The sequence below is a fragment of the Vipera berus genome, assembly GCF_964194415.1.
Source record: "Vipera berus genome assembly, chromosome: 5".
Lineage (NCBI taxonomy): Eukaryota > Metazoa > Chordata > Lepidosauria > Squamata > Viperidae > Vipera > Vipera berus.
The window spans coordinates 37,427,661-37,445,688 of record NC_138207.1 but is presented as its reverse complement, the minus strand read 5'-3'; the positions used below and the strand labels follow the sequence as shown (position 1 = coordinate 37,445,688).

Sequence of the window (18,028 nt, the reverse complement as noted above, 5' to 3'; positions counted from 1 at the left end):
ATGTTTTATTATTTTAATTGTTTTTAATAGTTGTATATGTTTGGATTGTTTGATTATTTTTATTGGGGTTTTTTTTCTTTAATTGTGAGCTGCCAAGAGCTACCTATGTGACATTGGAAACTATATAATTGAACAAATAAATAAACATTGCTTTACTGATTTGTCTATGCATGAGTAATTCAGTCTCCTGAATGCTTAATTAAATAAAAATTTCATTTGCTGACTATCAATAAATATAAAACTGTAGTAGAAAGGAATTGATTTTTTGCTATACTGAACTGTTTATCGCAACTATTTTCATGTTCATCAGTCCAAATCACATGGTCATAAGTCCAAATCTGTTCTTCTAAATGGGTGTTTTTGCTGAAAACCAACAAAAATGCAGGAAAGCAGTGAATTTTCAATGCTCCAATCAGTTGTAAATGTGAGCCAGTTGCCAAGCACCCAAAATGTGGTCATGTGATGGGGGTGTGTGACAGCTGGAAGTGCTTTATTGACCATAAACCATCCTTTGTAACTGTGAATAGTAGTTAAAGTTCTGTTGTAAGTTGAGTACTACCAATACTTGATTAGAACCCTCCTCACTGATAGATGCTGCCTTTAACTGACAAGACCTTAGTCAGGTGTTCTTTTCCACTAAAGGCTTTCTTTTGCCTCCTAAGAAACTCACTTGCCAAACCGTCAGCATTAGCACATTGCCTTTGATGTCTATTCTTCACTATATGCCTGCATACTATATTGTAATTCCTCTTCTACAATAAATTAAAATTCCAAATACTAACTAGGAGGGAATATCCCTGTATTCCATTCCTCTTTTTGAATGATACCATGACAATGTTATTACAACCAGATACTGATAGTTTCTCAGTATTTCTAAACACAATCTGCCATGATGTCTGGAGCAAGGAGAATGGAGGTATTGTTTAGAATGCCGATAGATACCAGCAGGGCTTTTTTTGTCATAGAACGCTCAGAACGGAGTTCCGGCACCTTTTTTTGGATGGAACCCTGTAGGGTAGGCAAGGTGGGTTGTATGACATGTGTGAGTTCCGGCACCTTTTTCTTTTACAAAAAAAGCACTGGATACCAGAAATAAGGTATGTGATGGGGAGAGGCATGATTGCTAGAGGCCAGGTAGTACAAGGCAAGGGACACCAGTAAAGAAGAATATTTGTAGCACAGGGTTGAAACGAGGGGTCCTTGGTGCTTTCTGAGCTTGGTTGCGGTTAGTGACTAGCACTCATAATGTTACCTAGTTTGGGTAATGAAGAATCTGCAAAAAAAAACAACTAAGCACAGAGAGCACCAAAGAGCAACCTCAAAAACAAGGGGAATGTTGATGGAAATCTCTCATAATTCTTAACCCTGCTTCCATAAGATTCTTAACAGCAGATTTCAATATAGGATTAATCTATTCACTTTGTACTTGGGGAAGTACAAGTATGTACACCTTGTCCTTTCATCCATGCATTTCCACTGTTATTAGTAGTACAGCCTGAGAATAAATTGGTTAAACAGAGTCAATGTTTACAACAGCTGACCTGGCATTTAACTCACACAACTCACACAAGCCTAAACAGTATTGGAATGAGTTAGTAAATGGATGAGGAGTAGAGTGAATTTCCAGAAAACTAGATTACTATTATTTTATTTTTTTAAAAAAAACTATCTTCTTGGAGATGTCCATGTAGTCATTAGGAATCCAGCTCAACCCAAGGGAGTCTTTACTTTTACCTGACTTGATTAAAGGTAGGCTACAGACCTGACAGGCTCAATAATACCACAATTATTTTATTTATTTAATTATGCTCTTATTATTTTTAGAAATAACTGAAGGCAGCAAACATCCATTGCAACTTCCTCCTACTACTTTCCCCTCAACAACCATGTGAGATCTGTTGTGCTAAGAGCAAGTGACTAGCCCAAGGTCACAGGGCTAGCTGGTTTTCGTGGCTAAGGTGGGAATAGAATTCACATTTTCCTGGTTCTAGCCTTTTACTTTAGCCACAAGACCAAAGTTTGTTGGTACTGTTGATGATAATGACATACTGCAATGTCTAATATTTCATAAGTTTGGAACCTTATATTACTGTAATGCATTTCATTACTTCTATTGATCTTATTTAATTCTAACACAATCTAAGTGATATATTCCTTTATTCCTTCAGCTTCTTAAAATTAAGATAGCTTTATGACTGGAAGTTTAATATAATATATGATTTCTTCCTTTTGCAATTGGTAGCAATATATTAATGAAATTTTAAAGCTTCTGCAAAAACTAAGTCCAGTAAGTTAACAAGAATTGCAACAACCATAGTCTTTTCCCGCCCTCCTCCCTAACCTCCCCTCCGTGAGCTGCACTGGCTTCCGGTTGCCTTCCGAGTGAAATTCAAGGTGCTAACAATGACATACAAAGCCCTACATGGCATGGGTCCGGACTACCTACGGGAGCACCTTCTGCCAATGTCAACACCCCACCGTCCTGTGCGCTCCCACAGAGAGGGCCTCCTCAGGGTGCCACCGCTCAAGGAATGTCGGCTGGTGGCCCCCAGGGGGAGGGCATTCTCAGTGGGTGCGCCAGCCCTCTGGAACTGCTTGCCAACCGAAATCCGGATGGCCCCCGACCTCCGCACCTTCCAGCGCGACTTAAAAACTTACCTGTTCCAGCAGTCCGGCCTGGCCTGATAGCTCTAATTGGGGTCCCAGTTTGTTTTTACTATTGTTTTTCACTATTGTTCAATCTGTATACCTACCTTACTCTGTACACCGCCCCGAGTCCCTCGGGAGAAGGGCGGTTTATAAAAACAAATAAATAAATAAACATATAAAAGCAGCCCAAGGAAATTAAACAACATAATAAACTTACAGGCTTATTTCATCAATCAGTAATAACCATGCCTAGTACACTACACAGACAAAAAAAGATATGGATGGACTGTAATGAACCATAAATCCACTATCCATATTCAGTGGCGTAGCGTGGGTTGTCAGCACCCGGGGCAATTTGCGCCCCCTAACCCGGTGATGTCATGGCACCGCCGAAAAGACATGCCCCGCAGCGGCGTAGACTTTCCAAGAAGAGTCGCGCGCATGCGGGATGCTTCCGGGTCCCTCTCGAGGGCGGCTGGGCGGGGCTCCGACCTGCAAGAGCCGCTGCATTCAAGCTCGCACGTGAACCCCGCTAAATAAAGCCACGCATGCGCACGAAGCTAGGCCAGCCGGCCGGCGGGTCCATCTTCGCTCGGCCAAGCCTGCCGGGGCGCCTGCGGGGCGCTTGCGGTTGGCCTGAGCCTGGGCGGAGAGTTGGGCGCTTCTATTTATTTTATTCAGTTTATGTGGCCGCCCATCTCACCTGCCGGACTCGTTTCGCTTTGCAAGAAAGAGCAGCTCGAGAGCGGAGCCAAGCCGACTCTGTGCAGCCCTTGGGGCTCCCTGAGCAGCTCAGTGCGAGCGCGCCCCCCCAGATGTTGCGCCTGGTGCGGCCTGCCCCCCCTGCACCCCCCACGCTACGCCACTGTCCATATTGACCTCCAACCATTTTTTCAAGCTCCAGTCAAAGTACCTATTTTGATTCAAAGACATAAAGCTTAAAACAGGCATGTCAAACTGCTGGCCCACGGACCGGATGCATCATGCCAAAATTGTGCCCACCCCATTGCTGGCAATGGGGAAAAAGTCCTGATATGTTGTGTGATAGCACGTGATGTTGCGACTTTGACATGCCTGGCTTAAAGGATTGACATAAAGAGAAATAGTCTGTTTATCTACACCAAACTTCAATCCATTAGATCAACCAAGGAGACAGTCCTGATGAACTTTTTCAGTTAGTAACCAAGGATTTGTGGATTCCAAAGGCAGATTTTTTATTTTATTGTAATCTGATTACATATTATTTTTTTAAAAAACTTGTGCATATATTTTCAAACTAAATACCATTGGAATCTCCAATTTGGCAGCTAGAAAAGAAATGTGATGCAGTCAAGCTGACTTCCCACTTAAAATTCTAAACATACAACCTTAAAAATGAACTGCTACTTGTACTCCAGAACTTTTTACATTTACTTTTGCTTTTCACATTCAAAAGTTTTACAACCAGCTCTTTCCAAAGTTAAAGAATTTTTATATATCCACTGGGAACACAGCGAGTAGATTGCAGAAATTGATGACATAATTATGTCAGCCACAAAGAATTCTGGGAATACAGCTGTGACAAAATGCAACTGAAAACTTTTTTGAGAACATTCATGTGAGTGGGTGGAAGAACTAATGACTCCATTAAAACAAAAGTAATGTCCTCTCTATATAAATTTGCTTATGTAGGAAGATTTAAGTAAGGGAAAAAAACTATGCTGTTACATAGAGTGCCTGTTTTGTGACCATCAGCAAAATGGAAGAATTTGTCTTTAGGATTGTCAACAAAAAAATGTTTACAGTTTTAAATTTACTCAGAAACAAAAGAAATGCAGACAATGACAAAAAAATGATCTATAATCAGATAAATACCAATATATAAAAATGTTTATCATCCATTTCATGATGGATCCTACCAATACTAAAACCTATTAATTCTTCATGTTTAATAATTTTAATGTGTTAATTTACAGTTATGATTATCTACACTATAGCTCTGTAAACAACATCACTAGAATAGATGAAAGTAAAGATGAAAGTATATAAATAGGACTCTGTTTTTATATGTACAACTAACCATTATATTTCATGAAGAATTACGTTCCTCTTGTTTTTGCAAGGATTGCATATGAGAAAACAATATAAAAGTTTGCTTTCGGCTTTTTGTTAAAATTGTTACTAACATATTTTAAAATCTTTAAAAAATGATACACAATTAATAACAATATTAATAACAATTAATAACATAATAACAATAACATTAATAAATATGAATTTAATTCTATCAGGCTTCTCATTCAGAACATAACTCCAAAGAGAAAGCCAAAGGAAAAGACAAAAAAATGATAGCCAAGGTTCAGCAAGATAGTTAATCTATCTGGCCTTATGGTGCCGTGGGGTTTCTTTCAGTATGACACAAAATTACGTTCCATCAGATGAAAGAGAAAATAATAATGCTACAAACCAGAAAATCCATAGTAGCTGGGTAGAAGCCAGCATCATTGAGCAAATAGCATAGCATCTTATAAAGAAAAGCATGAAGCCCAGGAATGGTTAGTATCTTAATGGCAACCTTACACACATATCTGCTTGGTCATTCCAGTAGCTCCTTTTCATCAATGGAAATTATTACTATTACCATAGGCTATTTCTTTTGTTCAACATAAAGCAGAAGCTTCTTTAATTTTTTGCCTCCAATTAAATACAATAAATGCTTTGCTTAACCTTCTCCACCATCAAATAAAAGTAACCAAGCTCCCATTTTTCATTGCCAAGTGTATAACTACCTTAAAAGAAATCTTTTCTATTAATCCATTGCTTAGCCTACATTTTTTTTAAAGATGTCAACTGTTCTGAAAAAGTGAGCACTGGGTATTAAAGAAAACTGCCTCAAGATAGATGAAAACTACCAGTGGGGGTGTCTTTTATTTTTTCCCCCATAATCACCATATTTATGGTAACTAATACCAGGTGCCCAGTGGGTTTCAAAAATAAAATCTGTGGAAATGGCCATCCATACCTAAGGAAAAAAGGGGGGGAAAGCCAAAGAATAAAATATACTGCTCAAAAAAATAAAGGGAACAGAAAATAAGACATCCTACTATTAAATACAGTACATTGTGTTGTTTAAGTGTTCCCTTTATTTTTTTGAGCAGTATATATATGTACTTCTTAAAAGAAATATATTTAATAATTATTGAATTTAACTGGAGTGAATTTAACCCTTGTGAATCAGCACCAATAGAAGCTGATATGTAAATGACATTTGTAACATGTATTTTCTACAGTATTTTGATATTATATTATATAATATATTAGATTGTATTTCCATTTGAATAGAAATTTAAATAGTATACTTTATGGGACAGGTATGTAGAGCTGTGGTACTTGAATTGAAAATGCCATGCAGTGCATTATCACAAATTGTAAGGATGAGGGAAAAAAGTTTCAGGTACAAATTATATAATTATAAGAGGCAACTCATGTCATTTATGATCTAATGAAGAGCAAAATAACCAGAAGTTTGGTTGCACGTTTTCCAACTGATACATTTTTCTTTAAAAGCCTGAGGTTTTGTAGCTCGTAAGGTTAATTAAAATGAAGCTGCAAATTACAACAGTGAACAAGTATCAGCAAAACGATGTTAATTCAGATTACAAGAACCAATCAAGAGTTAGGTTTCCCTCCTTTCAGGTGACTTTTCGAAAGGGGAGGGACAGTTTCATTTTACTTTCCTCTTTTTTTTTTGTCTTCCATGAGGGGAAGAAATATTCCCTCTTTTCAAACAGGACTCATGGAGTTTTCCTGATGTTTTTTTCTCTCTCTTTGTCTTCAATTCTCAATTAGCTTAATCTTCATCTACCTTATATTGTAACCGACCTGTATCTTTTTCTGAAATAATAACTAGTCTCATTCTGGCAGGGAATTTACTTTATCCTGGTCTAGCTATCAAAAGGCAAGAAAGGGGAAAGAACAGTTTCTGCTCCTCTCCCATTTGATGGTGGCAATGACAGATTCCCCCATCCCCCACCCCACTCTGAACTGTGGTGTAACGATCATAGGGAAGCACTCTAGAGTCCATGGCTAATGCACCACATCTCAAGTGTTCACTCCATTATGGACATGTCTATTGTTCATTTTATTTATTTATTATTGCAATGTTATATTACAGCAAAGGAGAAGAGCAAGTGCTGAAATGAACAAAAAAGGGAGAGATGAATTTCTCATAGGTGCCAGTGGAAAAAGGAGTTTATTGAAGACCAATGAATTTTAGAAATGTATTCTTTCTTCAAGAGTACTGTAAAAACAGAAATAATAGAAAAGAAAGCACTAACGTGATTTACAAGACACATGTAACAATGCTTAAAAAATACATAAAATATTATGTATCTTCTAACTAATTCAGGATAGCCTGAATGAATGTTCTGTTTATTTTGCTTAAGTATGGCAGAAAACAATGTTGCTGTAATAAGCCCAAAAATAATAATATAGTACAATGAAAATGATAACCCCCAAAGCATGTTCTATATACTTGTCTCTAATGTAAATAAAAACAGAAAAGACTCTTTAGTGCAAAATAAATTGTGGTCTACCTTCTGAATACTTGTAAGCCAGTCAGCTGGCCTGTTGTGTGAAACTGAATGTAATGAAGATGAGAACAGCTATGGTGATTTATAATGCTAGAAAAATATTGAGGACTATGACAGCAACATTCTTAGACATGTTTGAATTTGTTTGTATTTCTTAAAATATGTTTCACTATAGTGGCCCTAATTCTTTGTTTTTTTACACTGCCTAATAATTTCAGTTCTAATCTTAAGAGCACTTGTATTTTTGCCCACATAAACCTTAGGACAAGGGCACTATATGGCATATACCACCTGAATGCCGATGCTCATAATGGAACTTTGCAAAAATTCTCTGTACCTCTAAAGCAGGGGTGCCAAAATGTCGGCCCGTGGGCCAGATGCATCATAGCGAAACCACGTCCACCCCATTGCTGGCAATGGCAAAAAAGTCGTGATACATCGTGACACATCACGTGACATTGCAAGTTTGGCACCCTTGCTCTAAAGAATTAATGAAAGGAGTTGTTTTATGTCTGCAAGGAAAGAAAGGAATAATTCCATTATAAATATGTTCATTAACATCAATCCCTTATATTAAATCATTTCTAATTCATGTCTTTGAGAATCCTTGTCCTCTTATAAGCAAAGCAAGGGATTAACTCGGAGCCTGGAAGGTTCTTAAGCAACTCCAGATCAAAATGCATGTCATCCAATCATTCTCTGTATTTTAGGAGCCAAGTGGTGCAGCTGTTAAAACAGGGGTCCCCAACCTTTCTGGGTTGGTGGACGGGGGCATCTTTACGTGCATGTGCAAACAGGACTGCATGCACACATGAATGAGCTGAGATTGCGTGCATGATGCAAACGGGGCCATGAGCACCCGGGCAATGCTAGCATGAGTGGGGGGAGTGTGTGCGCGCAGCAATGCTAGTGCCCGCACAATGCTCACGGCATCACTAGCACCAGCACAATGCCATGATGCTAAGCGCAAGTGGGGGGACGAGCGCGTGCACGCACATACACTGGCCAGCTGCTCATGCAGCCCAGTGGCCAACAGCCCACAGCCCAGTAGTGGGCCACAGCCCACAAGTTGGGGACCCCTGGGTTAGAATGCAGTATTACAGGCTAACTCTGCCCACAGCCATGAGTTTGGCTTGACCAGCTCAAGATTGACTCAGCCTTCTATGTTTCCAAAGTAGGTAAAATGAGGATCCAGATTATTGGGGACAATATGCTGACTTTGTAACCTGCTCAGAGAGTGCTGTAAAGCACCATGAAGTGATGTAAGTGCTATTGCAAAATAGTGCTCCTCTAATTGTCTCATCCCTTTTTCAAAATTAGTTTCCATTGCTGAGCTGATTCTTTCTAAGAATCATTCTTAGTGTTCAAATGGTGCTCTAAATGTTTTGGAACTGTACTTTCTTTCTTTTGCCACAGGCATTCCACTTATCTTGACAGGTTTTGTATTTGTTATTTTCTCTGGGTTTTTCTCTTTTTCACTTTTGCTGTCTTAGGTTCTGGAACTTCTAGTAGCCAGACTTTTTTGTCTTTCTTATCAACAATTGTTTTAGTCTGGGGCGTTGTGTGATAGCTGCTTGTCTTTTGAACTCTAAAGTCACAGAGCACTTTAGCATCTTCATTTTCTATCACTTTGTCTGTTTTGTAGTTCCTGCCCATTCTTGCTTGCAGGTATTTCTTGCAGATATTCAATGCACCACTGTTGTTACTTTGTCATGCCATTGTTTGTAATCAGTCTTTTTGCAGCAGATAACTAGATGATCTACTATTTCTTCAGCTTCTTTGCAGAAACAACATTTGCTTTTGCTTTTTCTCAGTTCTAGTTTTGTATGCATTTATTCTTAAAGTTTGGTCTTGTGCAGCTAGAATTATCCACTCTATATTTTTCTTCAATTTCCTGCTCTTAGCCATTGTCAGGCCTTCTGGTTTTCTGATTGGCCTGCTATTTTTTCTTTTATGTAGTGACCATGTAATACTTTGCCTTGCCATGTCTCTTTTCTGTTCTTCATTTAGTCTTTCATTTAGATCAGTTTAGTCTCTCCGGTACTCAGTAAGCCTTCATGGTATCCTAGCTTCAGTGCATCTTCTTCACTGTCCTTCAGATATTTTTCCAGTGCCTTTTTTCTTCTTCAATAGTTTGGTGTACTTGCAACATTGCCTGCCTACCTATGTTCCTTGGTTAATAGAGTCTGTTAATATCACTGTGCTGATATATTGTTATTATTTTTTCTGGTCTTCCTACCCAGAAGCTGTAGTTCAGCTTGAGTTCAGTCCAGTCCAGTATTCTATCTGTTTGTCTAATGACTGCTATTTCCCAGGTTATAATAAAACTATTGTAATAATGATAAAATATGTAATATATAAAATGTAATATATTTAATGAATATATTACAATAATAAATTATTTTTCTTAAACAAAAACTTTTTGTGCAAAAAAAATCTTACGTATTCTGTAATAATTTAAAGTCTGTAATCTGCATGTTGAAAAGCTCGATTAGAATAGCTTTATTAATACGTAAATATGTTGTATACTTAGGAAATATTGCACATATTCTGAATATGTATTACTACTTTCCTGAAATAACTCTAAAATATAATTTTTGGAATTTTCTTAATTAGAATTAAAAATAAAGCTCTGACAATTGTACACTATAACATATTCTTACAAAGAAAATAATCAAAATTACATATCTGAGAGAAAAGCCATTACTCTTTTTAAAACTTCTTATTCTTGGAACAAGAGTAATAGGAGACTTAATTATATATCATAATTATGTATCACAATGGAGAAAGAAAAGATGCCAAGTCATGTATGCTAAGTTATACCTATATATGCAAATTTAAAAGTGAAATTCCAATTCAAACATGTTTAATTGAATTACTCTTCAATTAATTTGCACCCCAGCATGTAAATGAGATCAAATATGTACTTCAATTAACTTTCACTCAGTTAATTATCTGGTTTGTAGCCTGAAAGGCAGAATAGAAGAGAGTTCTTAAAGAAGCAAAAACTTCATTCCTTAAGTTACCATGAATGGTTTTACAATGCGATAAAGTGATTAGACAATTGTAGGTCTTTTGAGAGTAGAATGTTTTGATGTTTTTTAATCTGAAAGCCAGCTATTTGTTCACTCTGTGTAAAGCTTCTATATACCCATTCAACTTTCAGATTACACTAGTTCATCCCCTCTTTCAATCCTTCATCCAGTTAGCTCCCAAGTGTACAAATTCTGTTAATAAACATCCAGTCATACCACCACACAAACTTGAGTCTGCCAGTGCTTCTCTCAGCACTGAAGACAACAAAGAAAAGCAACAACCCTAAAATAACAAATTGTCCAGGTTGTCTACTCATAAACAAACAGAATCCCTTGGAAAGTTTGAATTTAAGGAAACATTTAGTGTTCAGTAATTAATCAACATGGATCTCCAATGAGGATGTCAATAAAAATCTTAATTAAACCTAGGCCTTAAGCATAAATAACTGATTAGTTTGTATTGATTACCTGTTAAAATAAACTGAAGAAATAGTATAATAATGTGACAACTAAATGGATATTTTTGGTACATTTTGCTTCTCATTCACCATTATGATTGCACTCTGGATTAAAATAGCCATAAAAGATAAATAAGTGTGCTGATAATTCATACTTAATATTATGTACTGGGCTTTTGGAATATCACCACGTGTGTTGCTGGAGAACTAACGGTTCTCCAGCAACTCAGACAGGACGTCTCCGGTCCTGCAATTGGTCAACTTTGGGCAGCAAACATGGTTTCAATCCGATTTAGATATGTTTCTATATCTTTTAAAATAGACATATCTTAATGAGCTTTCTATTATGACAGGCATGTGAGAAAGGGAGGAAATCTGATTATTTATCTAAGCAACAGTAAACAGCAACTTAAAGCAAAGATTAAAAGCAGAAGCAGTGACAGAAATGTGCAGATAATTCAAGTACACATACTTACAGTCACTGATAACTGGGGTCCATTAAGTTGTGCTTGTAAAATGGCCTCATTGATTGAGTACCGAATACCCAGCAGTGCCAATTCTAGATCATGAGTTCCAGCCATCTCATTGGTGAGGTATTCCAGGGTATAGATATATTCCCTCCAATGAATGTCCAGCTCAGATACGCTAGCAAAACAACCCCTCATCACATTTAGACAATATCCTTCACAGGGCCTGATGAGGGTCAGGCCTTGGCAGTGAGGACAATACTGCATTTTCACAAGGCCTCGGATACATTCTTTGGTTAAAACAGCATGTTCAGTGGCATTTAGCACTTCAACGCCCATTCCCAAGGCCTGGTTGAATGTTCTGCTTGCCCTCAGAGACTTTGCTAGCTCCATAACAGCTTCTTTGGAATAGCGTCCAAATGGATTGATGTCTTGTCGTGTTTGTCGCAGGCATTCCATATATTCTTCTGACAAGTCCATCATGCCAGGGTTTATCAAGCGGGTATAAACCAAAGGGAAAAGGCTGTCGAAGAACCGGAAAAATGCTTTTTCCACTCTGTTTTGAGCACCCAAGAGGTAGAGAGAGAGGTCTGTAAAAAGTTCTTTCACAGGCTCAGCTGCCTCCTTTGACATAGATCTGTAGACAGTCTCAAAGAGAGAAGCGGTGTGATTCTCAGCAAAACGAAGCAGGGACTCAAAGGCTGCTGCAGAAATACATTAAAAGTGAAGGGAAAGTCAGTATTTCCTTAATACAGCTCAACAACTTGGATCTAAATATTAGACCAGTACTAATTATTATTCAGTTGCTTTACAAGAGAGCTAGGCATTGTTTTTCTATTTCACAAATTGGTGCAGTTGAAATGGGGAAGGGGAATCTCACTGCTTTTATTGGTTTTCAGTGCTGCTTTGTTTGATGCTGACATAGAATCTCTAAATGCAGTAATACCTGGAAAGCCTGCTTTAATTCGGTATCTACAAGATTTCAATTCCTAGAATATGCCAGTCCTGGGTTTTCTGAAGAGGTGAAGTTATACTGTACATATAGGGATCTTCACTTAGAGAAGCTGGAGTACATAGAGACTTCTCCAAAGCTAAACCCATGGTGGAGCAGAGACCATAGTTCACTGAACATTTTTGTTTTCTTTGCAAAGTTTTCAGATTCAGTACCTGGCATCTCCAATTAGGACCAAAAATCTGAAATCTTAGTGAAATGTGGTCCAATGCAATGTACAGCCCTGAATGTTAAAGTGTTTGTTCTGTGAATCAGCTTCGTTTGTGAAATATTTTAAGAGCAACTGACAGAAAAAAGGGGAGGATTAACTGTCACTCTTCTGAGGGACCTTGCAGATATATAAGAAAAATCTGGATTGCAAAGTACCAGCTGAATTAACCCCCAATTAAGACTATGTAATCACTCACAGATTTTATATATAAATTATATTGAAGGGTAAATAAAATAAAATAATAGAATATAAAACTTATAGTGAAGTAATTAAGGTTTCTTTACTAAAAGGCTATTAAAAGAACTCATGAACAATTCTTTTTCTCTTTAAATGCACTCAAATTCTTGATACAGAAGATAGAATTTCTTGAATTTTCTAGTTCATAAACACATGTAGGTTGGTAAGGTGCAGATTTTTTATTTCCACCATATTACTTCATTTCCTTTATCCTATTCAACATTGCTTGCTACAGTTGTAACCTTAAAACAGTGCAATATATAGAAAACCTGAGGAGCCCATAGATGTTGGAAGATAAAATTATGCTTCACTCAACCTGTTCCACAACCTTAGGATATAATGTGATTTTAGGTTCTGTAAATCTGTGCAATTTACAATTAAAATATGATTCAATGTTTGATTTCAACCTTTAAAGTATTAAATAGTTTAGAATCTGGCTAAAGGAATGACCACCATATTAGTATGAACTTGTGTGGTTGCTAAGGTCAACAGCAGAAGCCTTCTTTAAGATATATCTTTGAGGTCTATTCATTATATACACAAGATAAGGATTTTTCTGCATTTCTAACAAACTAATAGTATTTGATATCTGCATTAACCTCCATTGCTTCTGCCTTTAGATAAGAGGTCAGGATTGTCTTTCCCAATCATACCTTTGGAGTTACTTAAGGAGGATTTTAGGTATGGTTGACAGGAAGGCAGATAGACAGATATTAACTTTTATATATTTTGCACTATTTACATATGAGCTGCAAGTCTATTAAATCTAAATAAGCAAGCATTTTGTGTGTTGCCCGTTCTTTTATCTCAGGCATCTTGAAGTGGCCTAAAGGACTTAAAGTAGATGGAGAGTATTAGTCTGATAAAAAGACCAATCAAACCAGAGTTATTTTCTAGGTTCTTGAAAGAGCCTTGGTGGAGCAGTGGGCTAATGCCTCCTTAAGTAACACCAGCTGCCTGCAATTAGTGCAGGTTCGCATCCCACCAGGCTCAAGGTTTACTCAGCCTTCCATCCTTCCGAGGTAGGTAAAATGAGGACCCAGATTGTTGGGGGCAATTAAGCTGACTTTGTAATAATGCCACTTGGGGTGTGTGTGAAAGCCCTAATAAGCAGGCATATACATAGAATGAAGGCTACTGCTAAGCTTGTAAGCCGCCCTGAGTCTTCGGAGAAGGGCAGGATATAAATGGAATTAAAATAAATAAAATAAAATAAATAATACTACAGTCTTACTTCCTTTCCAAACATGAGGCTGATTTGTAGCAATTCTGTTTTACCCAAGCAATTTTCTTCCAGTTCAGGATTCAACAGATATTTTAATTAATTCAGCAAATTGATCTTGCAGCCTAGGACTTCATTTTGCATAAACTAATATAGCAGTTAAAGAAAAAGCTTAGTCAAGAAGCAGATGAACAAATAACTAGCATAAAACTCCCTTTTTATGACCTATAATTCTTTAATTCAGGGTAGAGTCGGGGAGAACTGGATGTAGCTGAGCATTTACTGGCTGGATGCCCTTTCTGATGCCATGGGGAATTCACAGCAGGTATTTTTTTCCTTTGTGCCCTAGGAGAGAAACATTTGCTGCTACCTAGGATTGAACTCAGAACTTTCTGAGTGGGAGGCGAGTGTCTTCACCGCTAGGCCACCACGCTGTTCAAACAAATAGCTGGAATAAGTTTCTGAAGATCTGTGTGTGTGTGTGTGTGTGTGTGTGTGTGTGTGTGTGTGTGTGTGTGTGTGTGTGTTACATGTTCAGTTTTGAAGCTGACAATTCTATGTGATCATGATATCACAGGATAGGCACTGAGTAAATGATTGGAAGCAGACTTGATATGCTATAATATTTCAAAACAGTTCTATTAGCTCCTTGAAAAACCTGATAAGATTATAATAACTTACAAGTTGAATGTTTTTGTAATTCTATGACCCTTGAAAAGAAAAAAAGCTCAATTTTGCTCCTACATAGCTTGCCAAGTAATATATTGAGGCAGCTTTTACAACTCAGCTGTAAAATTGTAAAAATGCAGTTTATAATGGAAAGACTGACATTGCAAAAGTAGTATTGTACAGAAAAGCTACTGTACTCTAAGTGGAACAATGTTTTCTAAAACCCCTCTGTTTAATATTTTTTGGTGTAAATGGGATGAGTGAAAAATGTTGGGAATGTAGGGTCTTTGTACATATTTGAATGAATGTTATCTCCCCACAATTCATTTTGTTCTGAATTTCAATAGTTTATGAAACAAAGGTGCAAATGGAATACAATATGGCAAACTTAAAACTGGGTCATCTTTACAAACTGTAACCCTAAAGTCAGTTTGTTTTTCAATAGTTATGAGGTACCATGAGATAAACAAATTGTTTGAGTGATATTCCCATCTCTCTCATATTTTAAAAAAATCATGCTGTGCACACAGGTCAGTAACTTCTTTTATAAAAGAGTAGTTCATTTGTTTTGTGTTGTTGTCCTGTTTTGACTGCATAAAGTATGCAACTTCTCATCTTATCTGAAGTGTTATTGAAAGTATAGTTTTCATATATGTCTCAGAATTCTACATCAATGATCTGTTAAGACAAATCTGGAAGTAAAGGATGCTGATATTGGTTGCTATAAGTGGAAAATTGTAATTGAAAAGTTGTTAATTTCAAGATCTACTGTACATAAATGAAAGAAAGGTTTCTTCCCTGAACATTCATTTAGGTACATTGTACCCAATTTGTACAAGACATACTCAACTCTAAATCTTCAACTGCTTAATTCATGAGTTATTAAATAACACAGTTGGCTAGATTATACAGAAGTCATATTTTCAAACTAAATTCATGCAGTAATTCAGTGTAACATAAGACAAACTAATCCTATAAGCAAGCCTCCATAAATAATTCCACTGTCCAGAAAACATATGACATCCCTACCTCAAGAATTAAATTTACATTATTTTCCATTCCCAAAGGCCCTCTAGAAGAGCAAGGACTACATCCCCTCTGAGACACAAGTAGGGATAGAGATTTCTTTATTTTCAGGAGGACTTGCTGGAGTCACTCTATGATGGAGATGGGCGGTCTCTAAATATGGTGTATAAATAAATAAAGAAATAAAAAGATGCTCCAGAGAAGTAGAAAACCTTGTCTACTGGATTCCTGATGTCAACATACACACTTAGGGTGTGGGGGAATCTATAGCTGCCTTCCCTCAACATTTTTACTGGATGGGCAGATTCCATACAACCCATGTTGTAAGCTATACTGGAGTTAAAAAGTAACAACCACCTCCTTGAACCTCACCTGGAAGCCTAGGAGCAACCAATGCAGCTCTTGTAGTAAATGGCATCATATGGGCAGAACAACCTTAGCCCATCACTACCCTGGCTGCTGCTGCTGAAGAATAAATTAACCAAGGAAATAGCTTGACATAACAAACTTCAGATATACTTCCTGCTTAGCAAAATGCTTAAGAGTATACAGTAAGTTTCAAACAGCTGCTCTGGCCCTGAAAATGCAAACTCAAGAACTAGTTATCGGAAAGAGGATGCCAGCTCCTGAATATTGCTCAAGACTTGCTGACTACACAGAATAAATTCTAAAAATACCAGGTTGCTTTGGGAGTCGGTTCTGTTGTTGTCTTTTTTCATGTAAATAAGATCACCATGTAAACATTTGCTTTGCCCTGTCTTAGTGGACAGAATCTTGTATTCCGTTTCCTGCACAGTTCAATAAAATTGATTCAAGCAGATGATGTGGTTTCCACTTGTCATTTAGGTCAGGGTGTTTTCCCCCTTTACTCCAGTTTAGATCAGCCACAGTTGCTAAACTGTCTTCATTCAGAGTGAGATGTAGTAGTTCAGACACAAAATAATAAGGCCATATGTGATTATAACAAAGCCTTTCATTCCAGGAACAGGGTTCAAGATGAAGTTGAGCCAAAGTTCTCCACTTGCTCTTCCAGAAGGAGTGTAACACTTTCACATTTTTAATATTTGATTCTGGGTAGGATGGTACTTCCTGTTTCAGAGCAGATTCACTGTCCAGGAGATTGACTGGATCTACAACCCCATTCAGATCTTTATAGACCTATCCTGGTCTTAATAGATCTTAACAATAAGAATTTCAGCACATCTGCTGCATGCTCCAGAGTGGATATAACAACTGGATATCTTCAGCTTGGTGTTAATATCTGACAACATGCTGGCTTCATGCAGATATTGACCATAAGGATTATTGTGGTTGTAATATATTTTTCAGTACAGTAGAAATCAAAATAAGCTGTTATTTTGTTCATGGTAGCTTTTTATTGTCATCATTATTGGCTTGACAATGAAAAAAGAAAGTTTAGATATAAATTTAATTCACTTATTAGAACAAGAGACTTTCTTCATCTCAAAAAGGATAAGATTATAGTCAGGAAACTTTTTTTTATATAAAATACATTAGTGTTTTTAAAAGCAAAATTCTTGTCACTACAGGTGTCTGTGTGTGTTATATAAATATATAACAGTATCTCAATGAGCCATGCCATTTTGTAGGTAGCCTCCACTTATTTTCACCATATTTACTTTACTTTTTTCATATTAATGCAAAGGAGAGTGCTGAACTATAGATTGACAAGCAAATCAAACTACATCCAAATTTATTTGAACATCAATTTCTTTTGTTTTCATTTGTCCAATTGCGTCTACTTTAGAGGTAAACGACCAAATCAGCACAAGTGTCCAGCCTTTCCTTGTGAAGGGAATAAAAGTATAAATTACTTTAAGATTTTTGTCAGACCTTTGAATATTTTAAGTATACATGCACACTGACTGCTGAATATTTCATGAAAGCAGGCCAAAGCCATATTCCAAGGAGAGCATTCCGTTCAAACATTTTATCATGTACTCACAGCATGCTTGACTTCACAGCTGATGTTACGTCTGCAATGCCTGAACACAGCTGATCAAACATAGCTCACCTCTGGAAACCATGTTTTATTTACCCTTCTTTAAAACTAGCTGCTGGAAAAGAGCCAAGCTATTATTACAAGATTTCGCATTTTCTCTGACTTTGTGTTAGAGGTATAAGGAAACCTCCATGCTGGGCAGCTAATGAGTTTGCACCCTAGGGAATTCAGTTGATGCCTAACATTAACAGAAAATAAAAATGAGACAATTAATGCATGACACTGAAAAGATTACCCTCCAATTATATCCTGGTCTCCTATACAGCAGGCTCATTCAGAATGCTTTTGCACAAAACAGCACATTCTCAAAGTATGGAATCATTGGACAGAGTAGGAAAAAATATGGTAGGGATATAAATGTTGATTTATTTTCCTGAAAAGAATGCAAAACCAGAGATTTCTTTGATTACATATTTCTTAATGATCTAACCTTCCCACAATCCAATGG

At 37.1% G+C, this 18,028-nt stretch overlaps 1 protein-coding gene across 1 annotated transcript in view; it reads right to left on the bottom strand.

Annotated features, from left to right (window-relative positions):
- The window catches only part of LOC308668985 (glypican-5-like), a 388,177-nt gene that overhangs the window by 267,871 nt on the left and 102,278 nt on the right, over positions 1 to 18,028 (bottom strand). Inside the window, exon 3 of the mRNA XM_081329346.1 lies at positions 11,190 to 11,884. Within this exon, the coding sequence (XP_081185472.1) occupies positions 11,190 to 11,884 (695 nt within the window). The remainder of the gene's footprint in view (positions 1 to 11,189; positions 11,885 to 18,028) is intronic.